Source organism: Argentina silus, assembly GCF_951799395.1.
Source record: "Argentina silus genome assembly, chromosome: 3".
NCBI lineage: Eukaryota > Metazoa > Chordata > Actinopteri > Argentiniformes > Argentinidae > Argentina > Argentina silus.
In genome coordinates this window covers 14,225,696-14,243,472 of record NC_139657.1, presented here as the reverse complement: position 1 = coordinate 14,243,472, position 17,777 = coordinate 14,225,696, and the positions used below count along the sequence as shown (strand labels likewise).

The 17,777-nt window shown below is 41.4% G+C and overlaps 1 protein-coding gene across 1 annotated transcript; it reads right to left on the bottom strand.

Moving 5' to 3' along the window:
• Positions 1-3,033: 3,033 nt before the first annotated feature.
• nr1h4 (nuclear receptor subfamily 1, group H, member 4) lies at positions 3,034-17,777 on the bottom strand (the record flags this gene model as incomplete). Its single annotated transcript, XM_083666903.1, has 9 exons — positions 3,034-3,272; positions 8,733-8,846; positions 10,885-11,031; positions 11,323-11,422; positions 11,764-11,862; positions 12,269-12,411; positions 14,247-14,387; positions 16,177-16,554; positions 17,681-17,777. The coding sequence occupies 9 exons, from the start codon at positions 17,775-17,777 to the stop codon at positions 3,034-3,036; spliced, it is 1,458 nt and encodes a 485-aa protein (XP_083523029.1).

Here is a 17,777-nt window from a genome sequence, read left to right as displayed (position 1 = left end):
GACTATAAAGCAAAGCATTACCACACATTCTAACAGTAAAAAACACCTTTCAAGAAAAAATGTAATCCTCCCTCAAAAAATAATCTTACCTTACTAAGTATGGCAAAAACAAATACAAGAAGGCCAACAGTAGAGCAGGATAGCCATTTCAGAAACCTCACTCGTTTCCGTGGGTTCTCTTCACCCTGGATGACAGGGACCTCTCTAAATGTGTCCCAGGATTTCCTACAGCATAGAGAATTCAGCATCAAAACATCCCTATGGATGGTGATAGCTATATCACCTCATGATTACCCCACATTTTAAATCACATAAATTGATTCAGATAAGGTCATTTCAAAAGCAATAGAACAGACCCGTGTCTAAATGTTGTATTATACTTTCATGTGTTATCCTCTGGCTCTGTGTACTAAAACATATAATCATAATAATATAATAGTATATTTAATTAATCCCCAAGGTTACATGACTTTAATTTAGCAGAATAAAAAAGAAAATTATTTCATGATAAAAAATGATTGAGTTACCTGAAAATATGTTCTCTCTGTTCCCTATCCATATTTGTCCTGTTATTTGCATGCACTGTGGAGCCAGCGCACGTTTTATATGACCTCTCTGAATGGGAGGAAACTTGCAGTGAGAAAGGGGAGTCACCGTTTTGCTGTGGAGTTTGCCAACTTATTTGTCAATAAAAAATAAGTGATTAAATAGACCTCAGTCAGTGAATTTATGAATAATACATTTTGGTGCATTTCATGGATATCTGAGAAACAGCTACAGGTTAAAACACAGTCTGATTACCAAATACAATCATTACAAATAATGTTTCAAATGTTAAACTGAACATTTTAATGAGTTTTCTCAATAATAAATATGTGTACCATAAAGCACTTATACAGTGCATTTTCTTTCAATCCAGTAAACAAGGGATAATGGGTCATAACCCCATCTGTGACATTATTCATTTATTGATCATTGCAACGTCTCCTCGCTCTTTGCTTTTTCTTGATCATGATTTATTAGAAATGATAGGAATTAGGGATGGGCATGATTAATCGACGATCGATTAATTGATCATTAGAATTTCGTCGATGACATTATTTTTTTAGTCGATGAAACTAGGCTTCGCGTCGTGCCAAACAACTCCCCTTACCTGTTGTAAAATCAGCGAAACCCGCGGCCTCTTGGGGCTTTGCTTAATTTTACCACACGGGGGCAATATTTGAAAAAAACGCCACAGGCCTACTCAGTTACCTGCGAGTTTCCGTGTATTTCAAAAGTAATCATGAAGAGGTCACGGCGAAGTGTGGTGTGGGACCATTTTGTTTTAAAAAATGACTATGTTAACTGCAAACACTGCGAAGCTGTGTATAAGTATAACTCGGCCACGACTCAAATGATGTACCACTTGAACAACGCGCATCCGACCCTGGTTAGTGGCGGTTGATCCGACCCTCAACCTAGCATCAACTCGGTGTTAGCACGGAGGAGCTGCGATGCACAACGAGCAGAGAAAATTACCCTAAGGGATCTGCAAGTTCATTGAGATGGATATGCTGCCCTTAAGTATTGTTGAGGGAGAAGGTTTTCGAAAACTGATAAACTTATTGGAACCAGCATATCACATTCCGTCACGACACAGCAGCGCGTATCTTCAATTGAACGGATCCGGTTTAACTGCCACAAGAGTTGTTCATCTTGTAATAAAGATCTCAATGAGGAAAACACGCTGTGTTTTTGTATTTTCATTGCATTTTGAATATAGCCTATAAATAGTGAATTTTAATATAAAAATATTAATGATTAATCGAAAATCGATCGTTAATTCTCCCGATGATCGACTAAGACAATTTAGTCGAATGCCCATCCCTAAATATATGTATCGATAGGTGTGATACACTGATGAGTACAAAAGGAAATAGCATTAGGAATGACTGGTTTAGGTAGAATACAAATCAGGTTAGGTTTATGTCTAGTGATCATAAAAACAGGTGTTAAGAGATAGTTATCTTTAGATGTCTACCAAAAGCAAACCTGAAGACCACATACAACAGCGGTACAGCGGTCCTTTAGTTAGTAATTCAGGGACAGACCTACTCATGCCTTTACCTGGAAATGGGTTATCGTTTAGGGAAAACCCCTAAAAAATTGTTTTGCTAAAAACGTAATCACATTGTCAGATCTCAATAGCTGTGATACAGTGAAAGAACAAGGAACAAGGAACACGGCAATGGTATTCCCTGTTTTCCCCTTGCCCCTAGCGTGCTATGTAATACATATCGGAAGGACTTTGACAGGGTCATAGGTAGGGCGCAAGTGATACCGGATACCATGGATTGTAATGTTTTAGTGTTGTTAAAATCAATTTTAATAGGCTACCCTGCTGCAGCCCTTACATCAGGATTTTGTCATGGCAATCCTCTGCCTCTGATAGGCTATGCTCCTCACCATCCAGGTTTAATATAAATTCTGCTTTCATCCTGGGTGTGTGTGTTGTATTGCTCTTCATCTCCTGCACCTCAGCTTCAGTCGGGTGCATGTCTTTTCCCAAAAGTGTGATGATAACTATTTCAGCCAGAACAAACAGGTTGACTACATACACGCAACTATTATGAACACCAACGTGATTGGAGAACAATACTGTAACAGTAGTAAACAGAGTATTAATCAAAGATGTTTAATGAGTGATTAAAATATTGTTCAACAGTAGAGGTGTCATCGCAATCCAAGTGCTGCGGTAAAGTGCAGCAAACACAGGATGAGATAAATCCATAATCTTTGGGAGAGTTTTCTTGATATTGTCTCAAAGCTTCACTTTCTTTTTGTCTGTACATTTAAACGTACAGTCACAGAAGTAATACAGATGCCATACATTTAATGATATTTCATTCACAATATGTGAAAGTGGTGTTTCATCCTATTGAGTCACAATTAGAGCTTCTGAAATGGAGGAGTCACTCAGGTTGAAATGTTTGTTTGACCTCCTTGCCCTCTCTGGCCTCCATCCTGCCTTTCCTGCTCCTCCTGTATATGTCACTGCACGTCCCAGATCTCACAGAGGAGGGGGGTAAACTTGTGGTCGCTCATGCGCCAGGACGTAAGCATCTCGGCGTGGTGGTGGTTGAGAGTCCGCAGCTCGGTTAGACGACCTAGCAGACGGGCAAAGTGCTGTGGCTCCTGTGGGTGCTGCAGGGCACAGAACTTTCGCAGCACCTCCAACATAGGCTCCTGAAGTTTCTCCACTGCCTGCTGGTCCTTCACATATGGCCGGTCTGCACAGGACAACAGCTTTAGTATATAACACTAATCAGGGTCCAGAGTGCATAATACGCATGTATCAGGACTACAGGATACAATTCCATATCAAATAGATTAAAATTCATGTTTGAGAATTGGGTCACTTTACATCATGCACCTGTATGGTAACACTGCAATTAGGCAGGTCAAATGTGTTTAATAAGTGATTCAAATCTTGGTCAACACTAGGGGAAAAAATCTTTCATTATTATTATTATTTATTTTTTTCTGATTTCACATAGGTGAAAATAGACACTTATTTGATCATAATGGGCAGCAGTTGTCGCCTATCGGGGATAATACCTCATACGACCTATTTTATCCTCTATAAATATGTGGAAGCAGGCCTAGTGTATATTTTAATTAATTAAAAGAACAAAGTAATTGTAGATTACTTGGTTCTGTAAGCCTAAAACATCGAATGACCGTTCGCCTCCCCGATCTGTGCCAATTACTAATTGAATCAAGGAACAGTGCATGTCTTTGATAGGGTTCAAATAAGAGCTGACGTTCTTTAGTTCACAGGGGTTGAAACTGTAAATATGAGCAACAAGCCCACACGCTCCGGCGGAAGAAATCAAACGCAACAATCTGCAGATTCCCGACAAGAACACGAACCCAATATGGCGACCAACGGAGTTCAGCAGGGAGTAATTCTGGTGGCTTAACTGTTCCTATAACAATTGATGTGCTGGTTAAAGAACTGGTGAAATCTAGAGCTCCACTCTTGACATCGCTGGATGCCATTAGGTCTACTGTGGCAACGCATACAGCTACTCTCCGTGACATGAAAGCCACCCTGACGGATCACGGCGACAGGATTTCCATGCTGGAAAACGCGGTATCCTCGCTGCAGACCAAGGCTGTGAACGAGGAGAATGAACGGGTCGGGCGGCAGTCAAGGACCTCGTGTCTCGTTCTAGGCGTCAGAATATACAAGTGGTTGGCTTGCCCGAGGAATTGGAGGTAAGAGACCCAAGGCAGTTCATGGGGGGCCTTTACCAGAAGGTGGTGGGCGAGGATTTGCTTCCAGAGGCCCTGGAGTTGGACCGTGCTCACCTCGGCCTGAGACTGAGGCCCCGACTGGGAGAGCATAGTCAGATGTCATTGTTACATTGAGAAGGAACGCGTTCTGCAGAGGGCCAAGGAGAACTAGAATGTTGCTTATCAGGGCCACTCAATTAAGTTTTAGAGGATTTCTTTGCAAAGAAGCGAGCTGCTTTCAATGACATCAAGTCCTGCCTTTATAAAAAGGGAATTCGGTCTGGGCTCTCCTACCCTACCCGCCTGCCCAAATACGTCTACAAACAGAGTAGGCTACTGATGGATAATCAGTTTTCTTGTTGGAGTTTATGAGAACAATGTTGTGGATTACCTGATCTATGGACCCGGACGGCTGGTTCGTAATGGCTGTTTAATACATTTTTATCACTGCTTTTACTTCTTTTTTTTTCTCCTCCTTGCAAACGTGAGCTATATAGCGTTTTCTTTTAAAACAGGGGAATCGACAGGCATGTGTTTCGGCATGTTTGTTTTCTTCTCATAGACAATTTCAACCCTGGTGCTACACATTTTTTTGCCTGACATGCGTTTAACATTGTTCGACTGCTAAATGTCCTCTGATTAAGAAAGTGTGTTTGGTCCCGCCTAGCAGTTTGATGCTCAGTTTTTTTCCCCTCATAGCGTCGTCTATTTCATTCAACGAGTTGGAATAGGCCCTACCGCTTAGGTAATCGAATGCTGTGTATGATACTGTTCCTGCTACTCGCCTTCTCAAAAATGTCGAGTTTGAGATTTGATATTTTTTATTATTTTTTTTATTTTATTGGTCTTTAATCAATCAATTGTTTTTATTTGTGGTTTGTTGGTTATTTGTTGGCTTCAGACAGGTTCATCTGTATTCTTGCTCCATTTTCATTCTCTCCTCTATTCTTCACTCGTACTCTTACTGTACCACTTTTTAAATATATTTTACGTTTCACCTTCTTTCTTCCTTTTTTCCCCTTCATGATCAATGAATGAAAACTAATCCAACTGTAAACCAAAGTGGGAGAACAGGCCCTTCCATTAGATTTGTTTCTTGGAATGTCTGAAGGGCCGAACTTCACCAGGAAACACATCTGTGAATGATTGATCAAACTAGATTACGAAAGTGTTGGGTGGGTCAGATTTTTCATTAAAGTTTTAACAGTAAAGTCAGAGGCACAGCCATATTGATTAACTAATTAAATTCTTGCCACCTCAGACTATATCTGATCCTGGAGGGCGCTGTACGGTAGTGAGAGGCACTCTTTTTCAAACTACGGTTGTGCTGATTAATGTTTATGCACCTAACTCGGATAATCCCAGCTTCATGACTTAACTTTTTTGTGCCTTCCCAACCTTGATATCCATAACATCATCTTTGGGGGGATCTTAACTGTGTCATTGACCCAAAGCTTGATTGCTGTCATCACACACCATCGACAATGTCTAGGGCTCTTGCTGCATTTATGAACCAAGTAGGTTGTGTTGATACTTGGCATTTCCTCCACCCGGTCACAAAGGATTTTTCATTTTTTCATCAGGGGACGTCAATTGTCTTCTAATATACGCAGACTACTGAACATTATTCTTTCCCCTTCGACCTCACAGGCTCCTGAAATGGTGGTGTCCCTAGATGCAGAGAAGGCCTTTGATCGGGTGGAGTGGAATTATTTATTTGCCACTTTAAGAAAATTGGGTTTTGGGTTAAAGTTCACTTCCATCTTCTCTACTCTGCCTCCACTGCAAATGTTAACACAAATTCTCAGCACTCACTATTTCTCTCTCACCAGAGGCACCTGTCAGGGGTGCCCAACCTCGCCTCTACTTTTTGCGTTAGCGATAGAACCCCTCACCATAGCTCTTCAGTCTTCCCCTTTGTTTACTGGTAGTCGCAGGGCAGGTGTAGAACACCTGTGTCACTTTTTGCAGATGATCTTTTGCTTTATGTCTTGAACCCAGTTAACTGTGCTGGTGACATTTTGCACATTATGAACACCTTTGGGTCCTTTTCAGGCTATAAATTGAATATTCTTAAAAACAAATGTTTTCCTATTAACACGGCAGCTAAACAAATCTCTTCAGGAATAACTGCCATTGTTATGGAAAATACATTCATATAACTATTTTCAGGTTATACACTTTCATATGACTGATACAATTTGTGTTGTGATTACATTTTCTCTTGCCACACCTCTAAGGCCATTTTTCTGAGAAGCACTGTATGATTCACCATATGAACAGCGGTGGTTTCGAGGGGAGTGGTGAGAGAGAAAGATAATGGGGGGACAGGCGCATCCTGCCGATAGGTGTGAAATGTTGACACCTCTAAGGCCATTGTTCTGAGAAGCACTGTATGATTCACCATATGAACAGCGGTGGTTTCGAGGGGAGTGGTGAGAGAGAAAGATAATGGGGGGACAGGCGCATCCTGCCGATAGGTGTGAAATGTTGAATGCCGATTAATCAGTAAGAAAGCATTGACTGATCAGGGAGAGAGTCTCCCCATTTGTTCATTCTCTCCCGCCCTTTCTCACGTAAGCACAAGCCCATCAGCCGATAGATTTGGCGGCGACTCCCATTATGTTCAAACTGTATAAAAGACAAACCTGATCATTGTCTCTTTAGACTTGCGCTGAACTGACCCCCGGATCTACGCTGGGCTGCTGTTACGCTCTTGTCTCTTGTTTGCAAGCAATAAATACCGGACTCAGACATTGTGGCTACTCAGGATTTGTTTCTTGATTCTTACCTCCGAAGAGCTAAAGTACGGAGTGGTAAATCCTAGACTTCCACCACACCATTTCGTTTATCTCCCACTAGCTTTCGTTATTTAGGTGTAAACATTTCACATTCTCTTCCATCACTTCACAAAAATAACTTTACAAATTTGATCAGTAAAATTAAAGCAGACCTGCAACACTACAATATTTTTTTATTGTGTTGGATAAGATGATTTCAGAATTTATTTGGGGAGGCAAGACTTCTAGAGTACGGAAAGTAATTCTGAACAGACGCAAACAGGACAGTGGGCTAGTGCTACCTAACTTATTGGTTTACTATTGAGCAGCCAATATTCAGAAGGTTAATTATTGGTGTAATTCCCTGAGTATTGATTGGTGTACGATGGAGGCTCACTCTTGCCGCTCCTCATCCAGTGCTCTTTAGCGGAATCAAATTGGGGCGCCTAGGGGTGTTATCGCATTCTATTGATATGGAGCTGCAGAAAACATGATGAGATAAGTCCATAATCTTGCTGGCTACCTTACGGTATCCTAATTACCATAATTACTGTAAGTCCTTATTATATACCATGTAATTAGCTGAAATCGATCTGTAGAATAAAGACTTATTGAGTTGTGTTACACCTGGCTCAGTTCACTTCAGTTTTTCGCGATTGCTTACACCATTTCTATGAAACTGATGTTAACATGCCCACAGCAATAACATACATACATACATAACAATAACATAATAACACAACATTGCTTTCACACAAAATGCAAATGTTAAGCACCTTTTTGCAAAACAGTTAACACAACTCTCTACATAAAACACAAACATACTGTATATTGAGTAAGTGTTGACAAACAACTGAATTATTTCCATACAGCATACAGCTATTTCTCAGATTATTGTGAATCTCTGCTCCAAACATTTAAACTCTCATAGTTCAACAGCTCAACTAACAATCAGTCTGTAATCACATTAAATAGGTCATCAGAAACATAACATGTGGCCTGGCAGACAGGAGAGAATAGATTACTGCAAATGTCTATGTTGGCACTTTTTGTGTTCTACAGTAATGTCATTTTTGTTGTTGTAACTACCTGCTTGATTCAGAATATTTAAGATCAATTTGATTTATATTTATAGTAAGCAATCATATCATCTGTAACAGACACTGTACTACCATAAACTATATAGTACGTTTTTCTGCTGAGTGAAATTCTTACTGTTTTTCACCTTTGTTTAAAACTGTCCAACCTACAATGATGGCTATAGTTACTATTTAGTGAGTCATTATGAAATAAATGGTGGATTGAACTTTTCATTAGATGACAAAGGATACAGTGACATGTATTCTAAGTTTTGAGAGTTACCACAGTTCTTTTGCATTTTGCAAAATAAATGTGGTGTTTTGGCCAACGTGTTAACGGTTTAGCGGAACATGTTAGCTGTTTTGAAATACTGTTTGGAGAAAATCTGTAAAACTTTATTATCCCAGAGGGAACTTTGGTTTGCCGGCAGGGGTAACAAAAAGGTGACAGTGACAAGACGGTCAGCAATCAATAACGAAAGTTGGTCTTTAAAAAATAAACCCCCACAAAAACCTACATTTTGGGTTAAAAAAAGGCTTCAGTAGCAGTTACTCTCCTCTATGAGATCAAACCTGCAGCACTGTAGCTCACCTGGTGAAAGGATGGTTATGGCGGTAAGGAGAGCGTGTTCTTCCTGCATCATCTGGAGCTCCCCGATGCTCTTGTAGAAGTTAAACATGGGTGTAATGAATTCCTCTGATATGCCTATCAAACAAAAACACACACGGCACACACACACACACACACACACACACACACACACACACACACACACACACACACACACACACACACACACACACACACACACACACACACACACACACACAATCTAAATACAGCATTGGCTGAGTAGTTATTAATTTACAGTAAACTATTTCCTTGACATTACATCAAGACACTTGATACCACTTGATCAAGGGTTTAGACTACACCCATTGGCCCATAGATATCTCATGCAGTAGTCATTAGGTGTTCCTTGAACATTTGTCAGTTCAGTATGAAATGGTGTAGAATCTAAGGGAAGCCTGCTGACTCTAGAGCTGGGGAGCAGGGAATGTGGAGTGCTTGTTCCATATACAAAATGTTTCCTTTTATAACCATTGGATGGCAGTATTGTCCATAAATCGATTAGGGCAATAGATATGAAGCATTGAAGTCGGAATACTGTTCTGTAGTACCTGTCAGTAATCCAATACCATAACATCAACAATAATCATGTTTTAACGTTTAGAAAATAAAATAATCAATGATAATCAATAAGTGTCCTTTTGTTTCAAACTGGCAAACCCCAAAGGCCTACACATAGATCTGCTATGTGCGTATACTGTAGATCATCAGATATAATCCAGATATGTACGTGCAGAAACAGAAACTCAGATTCACACATTTGTACAGTCCCTCTGAGACTAACCAAATGGTGGCATTGAATGATGAATGGGAGGATACCATTGGCAAACTGCAAAAACTTTGGCAGACTGCAAGAAGACCTCCCAAGGTTTCAGTATGCACCTTTTACTGTGAGCAGGGTAACCCCACCGCCAGCCCTGCTACTGTACCATCAAAACCACCAAAAGAAGAGCCTGTCCACTCAGACACATCATAGAGCAGCAAGGCTTCACAAATGCCAAGAGCGCACAGAGGGAGAGAGGGGGACAATAGCACCCTTGATGTTTAGATAAAGAACAATGGCCTCTCTAGACAGCATCTTTCTCTTTTCCCTCAGACTGGCCTTTAGCGTGAATATCTCTGAACCCGTCCATTCACTCTGGACCTGCACCAGGGGATGCAGTGACGCACACATAGCATCCATCTCTGCCACTCTGCATTCATCTGTCCAAGCAGGGATGTCAAAATGACAGCTCAGATATTACAGCGTATGACAGCAATGCGGTAAACTTTGGATATCAAGACAGCCAGACTGCTGCAAAAATGTAAAAGTGATAGAACCATAAATTAAGATGCCTAAATAAGATCAACAAATAGTATTAGAATAATGCTAATTTGACAAAAGACAAAAACGTTGCGATCGTCTTACACATATGTTTGAGTACCTTTAAACCCTCTTCAATATTCAGAAGATCCATAAGTTCCCACAGCATAAAGCAAATACGTTAGACAACATCAAAGCTAGCTCCTCATGTTTTCTGTGCACTCTTTCCACTTATGATCTGCATCTCCATACCCTTGCATAAAACCACAACACCACATTGCCATCCTATACCACACACACACACACACACACACACACACACACACACACACACACACACACACCTCTGAAGTTTGAACTATAGATCAAGGGGGTAGCCCCCTTTCTGTTAGTGTGGTACAAGGCATCCCTCCTTCAGCTTCACCACCCAGCCTGGCAGTGTGCCCAGGAACGCTCAGAATGGAATGAAACCGTATCCAGCGGGGGACTGCATGGGTCCATTTACACGGGTAACACACACCTGGCCTGAGATCAGCAGGTCAGCACATGTCCCCCAGCCTTCTCATACAGAGCAGCCACATACATTATTCATCATAGACCTGCCTGACTGCCTGCAGACGGATCTGATACAGTACAGCTCTGGGAGGTGTGTGTAGTGTGTTCACTAGTGGATGAGAGGGCTAGGGGCCATCGGAGGACAGACTAAATCAGTGAGGATGTAGAATTGTTGATGTCATCAGTATTGTAATATCCAAGTGTGCATTTTGAATAGTAAAGTTCAGTTTTCGAGAACTTTTTTCATGATCTTACCACTCTTGCGTATCCTGTCCTCCAGCACCTCTGTGTGTCCATGGGGCAGTTTCCGGGTGAAGACCTGTGCTGAGCGGAGGAACATGGCCTCCACGGCCGAGCCTTTCAGCAGAGCTATCTGATCCTCATGGTCAAGTACCTGGAAGCCTGCCAGACACACCACCACATTTATTATACAGTATGTCTCACCATCTGAAAAGAGCTTAGATATGGAGGACATATGTCCCCAGTCCTATTTGCTATCATAGTACTCTCACTGCTGTCATAATATCAGTGACTCCATTAGACTATAAGAGTACAGTATATAGGCACAAAAGTACAGTGAGGCAATATTATTGGCTAGATATTGCCTAATAATCAGTGTTCTTTGATCAATGGGTGTATGATGTTCTACTTGCTCAAATGTAGAAGATAGTGTATTCTAATGGAAGTCCAGACCTGGAATGTTTTTGGTAAACTCCACCAGCACTTGAACGTGACTTGTGGCCATTTCTGTCAACAGGAGGAAGTTTTCTTCGGCGTTGAACTGTTCTTGTAGCTGGAGAGACAACACAAGCACACAAACAAGAAGAAAACATCTCTGTGTGAGTGAAGTTATATGACACTGCTAGCTGATAAGGAAGGTTACATCACTTCCACTGACACTGTGAGAGACACTGTGAGAGAGGACATGCTGCTTCTTACTGGAACTGAGAGCATGTGTGGTGGACTGTAAGCTAGTGTTTCATCACCAGGGACATGTCTCCTTTCATTTGAATATCTTCCAGGAACTTTGTATTATGATGTATTTGAATGTTTCTATTGTTGTTTGGTAACTCTAGTGACGGATTTAGAAAATACACTGTGGAATTAGATAGAAAAGGAGAGATAACAGCATACCAGTTTTTTGGCCATGTCTTGAGGGATTCTATGTTTGTTGTAAGCATCTACGATGAAGCTCAGTATAGCCTGCTGGTCTTGACTGAGCTGTACCTTCTCCTGGATGGAAACCAATAGAAATCAGCTTTAGTCTCTGTTAGATACACGAGAGTTATACTGTACATTGTAAAGTGGTAGCCCTTCCTGGAAGTAATACTATCTCTTGGTGACCTAGACAGAACTTTAGAAATGTTAGAAATGTTTAAATATTCATAGAGAGAACATTTCCTTTAATGTGGGGCTTATGAAGGTCAAGGACAATGGAATTTGAAGAACAATTACCTCAATCATCACATTGATTAGTAACATGTTATCTCCATATCCAGTGCTAATGATATTGTTGAGTAACAATAGGCTTCATAAACAACTTTCCCTGAACTACAAAGATTTAAACTTATATTCCAGCTCTTATTTAGCTTCACTGACTTTTCTCTATTTTTGGAGAACATACTGTAAGAGTACTTGCCTTTGAAAGTTTGGTGGTGGAGGTGACCTGCTTGGTGTCTCCATTCTCTCCCCCCTCTGTTTCATCCCCAGTGGACTCTCCCGGGGAGGCTTTGGTGTTTTTCCTCAGCCTTTTAGACTTACACTGGATCTCTGTCAGCAGACCTGGAAGCAGTGATGAAGGGTTCAAAGACAATGTGTTGAAGGAGAGTTTCACTGTTGCATGTTCAACAGTGATGAGCTCTTTGAGAGTGTAGCCAGCCCTGATGTCCAACACTGCAGGTATTCTTTTCTACAAATAGCATATTATGGCCATGATTCTTGGATTTGGGAACGTTTTGAACAATGATTCTCACTGAGGGATAGAGGCTAGCTTTGTGCAGATAAGATGTCCACATAATCAGGGAGTTCATAATGGCAGTAACCATAGCAGTTTAGTTATAGATGTCAATGCATACCTGTTGAAAGCAATGTATCAAATCAACTAAAATGATTGCTAAATCATGCAATGCCCTGTTTCTTAAAGTAACTGAATGTAAGTGAATGTTTTCTCTTTGAGTAAAATCATACTATCCAACACCTCTGTGGATCATGAAAAAGACAAACCAAGGAAAACTACACGGTCAGCTTCTCTTTGGAATGGAGACCTGTCAGAACCCCTGCTTTTTTGACAGAGACCAAAGGAGACTTTGGGCAAGGCAAGGCTTTGAGAGCAGTCCAGCCCTGTCTAAGCAGCAGTACATATAGCCTTGGGAGTCAGTGAGGGAGATCTGTAGTGCCAACCGGCAGGGCCATGAATGCCTGCTACCTGCAATATTCATCACAACTTCCCTGCACTATTTATGAGCAACACGAGCCCACTCAGTCCTCCTGCACTTCTCGTCTGACAGCTTCAAATAGACCCACTAATTAGGTTTCCTCAATGGCTGGACCAACCCAGGAGGAGGGATAAATACACTTCATTGTGACCCTATCTTTAATCAAGTTTCACATCTGTCTGTGAAAAAATGTCAATGGCTGTATTTCCTAGCATAAGTAGCGGCCTTCTTCCTCCTTCATCCCGTCAGTCTTTCCACAGTATTTCCTGTACTAGCAACAATGGCGAGACCTTTCTATTGTAAGAGGCACAACATACTGTCCCTCAGCGGAATTCAGAGCGTCCGTGTCAGAATCCATAATGAGGGCTCTCTGCTGTGAACTGGCACGACCTTTCATGCATGTCAGTGAAGTAAAGTATGATATCATTCAGTCTCGGGGAGATGATCAGAGGGCTCAGACTCAGAGCCAGATATACAGTATAGCAATCTGAATCAAATACTCTGAATGCTGTTTCAACCTTGCTGAATCTATATTGTTTCAACATAAATTTATGATAGATTACCATAAAATAAAATGCAATATAATTAAAGAACTCCCAGCATCAAGCATTGAATGAGCCTACCAATGCCCCAGCTGACTTAAAAGAAAGTATTTGTCTATGAATACGCTAAAGGCAGACAATATCACATATTTTGTGGATCGTACCTGCATTGTGAAAGGACCATGGGTTAACAAAACCTATAATGCTTCCTCTGAAGTAATACATGCACATGGTAGTATTAAAGAGATGGTGTTATCTCCAAATTCATTTCCTGAGCTGACAGGATATTCTGTTACATATATATATATTAAAAAAAATTGTAATTGAAGCAATAGGATATTTTCATACCTTTTTGTTATTTGATGCATCTGTAACTACATGTATTCTGAAGCAAAGATAACATGACTTCCTCAAAAGAAAATGACAAAGGGGTTCTCCTAGTGTGTATAAAAGTCATGAACATGAACATTTGTTTTAGGGAGAATTTAAATAAACTCTCCCAGCAATTGTTAAGCATTCCCAGATATTCCCTCGTCTCTCCTTTCCTCCTCTATAGTTCATAAAGTCAGTACTTTATAGTCTACTTGTAGTTTAATAGTCTCCTGGGCACCCTGGATCAGTGCCAACAGCTGTTACTCACACTCTGCCAGCATGCCCATCTCCTTGCACTTCCGGAGGCGGCACTCTTGGCACTTCCTGCGCATGTACATGTCCATCTCGCAGTTCCCTCCACTCTTGCATTTGTACTCAGCGTTCTTGGTGATGCTCCGTCTGAAGAAGCCTGAGGGCAGTGGTCAAAACAAGACAGTGTCATCATCAGCCTGCAACTTACTTTTGTTATCATATCATGAAAATCTATGCAGCGTTCTGCATAAAGCAAATAACACCACAATCTGGTAGAGCTGCCTATAATACGAGTAGATATTATATGATGAATCAGAAATCTTGTCCTAACGACAAAACTTGACAGTGACATATGGTCACCCATAGATGACCCTCTCTTATATGGCCTGCTAATCCTAGTCACTCTCATTACAGAATAATCCCAACTGTGAAAAGCCTGAGGATGATAAGAAACATTAACTTTAGAATGGACACAATGTAACACAATGTCCTAACAATGTAACACAGAGACCCCCCTGGGCTCTACTGGACTGGTTCCAGACAGTGGGTATACACACGCACACGCACACACACACACAAGATAGCTCTGAAACAAGTCATTGGACATTCTAGCACAGGGTGATGAGCACAATGACACACATTAAATTTGCTTAGCTCCGGTTCCCTCCGCCATTATACAGCAGAAAGCTGAGAGGGAACCCAATCTGAAGGGGGTACAAGGGACGGACTAACCCCAAACCTACAGTCAGACGAGGTAGGACAGCCCAGCGACCTCTTTCCTGGCATTGTCCAACCTAACAGGGTGGAATTACACTCATACCCATTCACCAGAGGTTTCGTAAGACCAAGGGTTACCAGTCTGGTGGAGGCAGAAATCGGAGGACAGGCTCATTTTAATGTATGGAATGGAATGAGGAATGATATCAAACTTGCGTGTTTGATACCATTCCATATTCCATTCCATGCATTACAATGAGCCCGTCCTCCGATTTCTGCCTCCAGCAGCCTTCCCTGCGCAAGAAATACTGTCGAATCAAACTATGTTGTCATGAAAAGGAAGGGAGGGGTTTTTAAAAGGTAGTTGTCATGTTAGGTGTCACTAAGCTCATCAATTTTACATGCAGAGGAATTGTAAAGTCATTCTCACTCTTGGCAGAGCTTCAAAGTCCAGAGACTGTTTGTGTTAGCAGTTGATATCTACTGTACATTTTGTGACAAGATATCTTATTTACCAACCACTGAATATTTATCATACCAGTACAACATTTAAAAAAAAAAATATATATATTCTATTCGGCTGTTCCATCAAATACAATGTTATCTAGAAACTGTACTGACAAATGTACTAGAAGAATTTGTCACTGTCATTTGTGACATCTAACAGTTATTTTAAAGGTACTGTTCTGGCAATAGCTCCTTAAATTGAACCTTTCAACCACTGATCACAACCTCCCTTCCCCTCAGATGCACATCGCCAGCTAATGATTAACTAATGATTAGCTAGTCCCTCTAATGTCTAATTCCCTAGAGGAGCAATGGCAGTCCAAAACATCATTCTGAAAACATATGAGTCACTTTTGGCATCACACTCTCTCTACACTTCCTCCTCATCACAATTGAATTTCCCCATGTGGAGCACTCTCGCCAAGCCAGCCAGCCTCAGGCCTAATTAAGCCAATTACTACTCAAATGAATTTTAGAGCTTGAAGTGTTCATTGCTAACAACATTTTAATCCACAGATGTAGCTACAGGTACTGCACCTCACCAGAGTTGATCTGCACAGCCCTTTGGATGTGAGCCCTCAAAGTGGTTTCTCAAATGTCAAAGATGTTCGTAGATGCTCCCTTTCAGGATCTACAATTGTAAAAGTCTATAGATCTGTAGTTCATATCACTTGAATGTCTACAACAATAATAGAGATGTAACATTTAACCACAACTCTTACCTTTACATCCCTCACAGGTGAGAGCATTATAGTGGTACCCAGAGGCTTTGTCCCCACAAACTACACACAGTTCCTCCCCTTTGACCCTTCCAGTGTGTGACGCGTGCCTGGTCCGCTTGCATACTGCAGGCACTACAGCGGACGCCTCCTCCATTTCTGCATCGTAGCTGCCCTCCAGGGGTCCTTTCCTCAGTTCATACATCCCTGTGGGTGAGTACCACTCCTCACCGCCGTAATGGGGGTAGTAGTTCTGACTGGAGTAGTATGGTGGGGAGGACATGTTGTGCTCCACTGAGGGGTACTGCATGCTGGGATAGCTGGTGAAGGGTAAGACCTCCTGGTCCTGAAGCAGCGGGCTTCCTTGCTCTGCCAGAATATCTGAGGAGAAGATAAAGGGGATGGGAAACAGATGAAATTGAATCACTGATAAGGAGCATGTGTAAAATTGACATTTTGAATGTTTTTCTATAAAACCCCAAGCTTGCGTTGTTTAACTATGCAAGTTGCAATATCAACAATGACAGCTTTTTTAAGGTATTGATGGTGCAACAACTACTTCCCAGCAGAAGCTGTTAGTATGGTAGTATAGTGACTTAATCTAACCACTTAAACTTTAACATAACAGTGGATCGTATCTACACAGCCAGATATAAACCCATCAATGATTAACCACACACTATCACAGAACACTGTCACAGTAGAATGGCAGTAAGACTTAAGCTAAACAGCTATTTAGCAGAGATATATAATATGCTGTGGCCATAGACAGTGAACAAATATCATGAACCTTTATATCAATGCTCTCCATACACTGTAGAACCCAATAGGACTCAACATCAGCTAGCATTGTAACAAGATTTATTTCATACCATATTCATATTTCATATCATAAACAATGTACAAAATACAAATACTGAACATAAAACCTAATCTATAAAGTACTTCTACAGTGTTTGATTCAGCCACTCATCTGATGTGCATGTGAGCAAAAACAATAACCCCAGCTGATGCAACAAGATAGGCGTGAGATACTGACCTCCTGAAGAATTGTTCTGGACCATTACCATCTCAGTGTGACCCAGCACACCCAGGGGAAAGCCACCTATCTCCTACCACAACAGTTCCCCTCTGTGGCTCTACCTTCACCTTTACCTCTACCTAAACATCTCCCTCTATTCTCTCGAGAAAAAGAAACTTTCCATAAAATCACCAGAACCGTAGTTCTATTACAGAGCACCTTGGTGCTTGCTTGAGGAGTGCCAAGAGGACCAAAGGTTGTCATGGTTACTCATTAACTAGCCAGTCACATTTCTGTGCATCATTACAGGTAGTTGGCTGGTAATGTGTAAAGTCACTTTTACATCTGGACAGTGTGACTGGGTGCTACTGAGTGAGTGTGTGTGTGTGTGTGGGGGGGGGGGGAGTGAGTGCTATCTCCTTGGAGATAGACAGTCATGTGTGTCAGAGGTGGTCACTCACTCCTGAGGTGGAGAAGGTTGCTTACCAAAGAAGTGGGTGCCCTCGGAGAGTGGGAATCCATCGCTGGGTGGGATCTGTAGTGGTCCCACCACATTGACGTCGGGGCCCACCCACTCATTCAT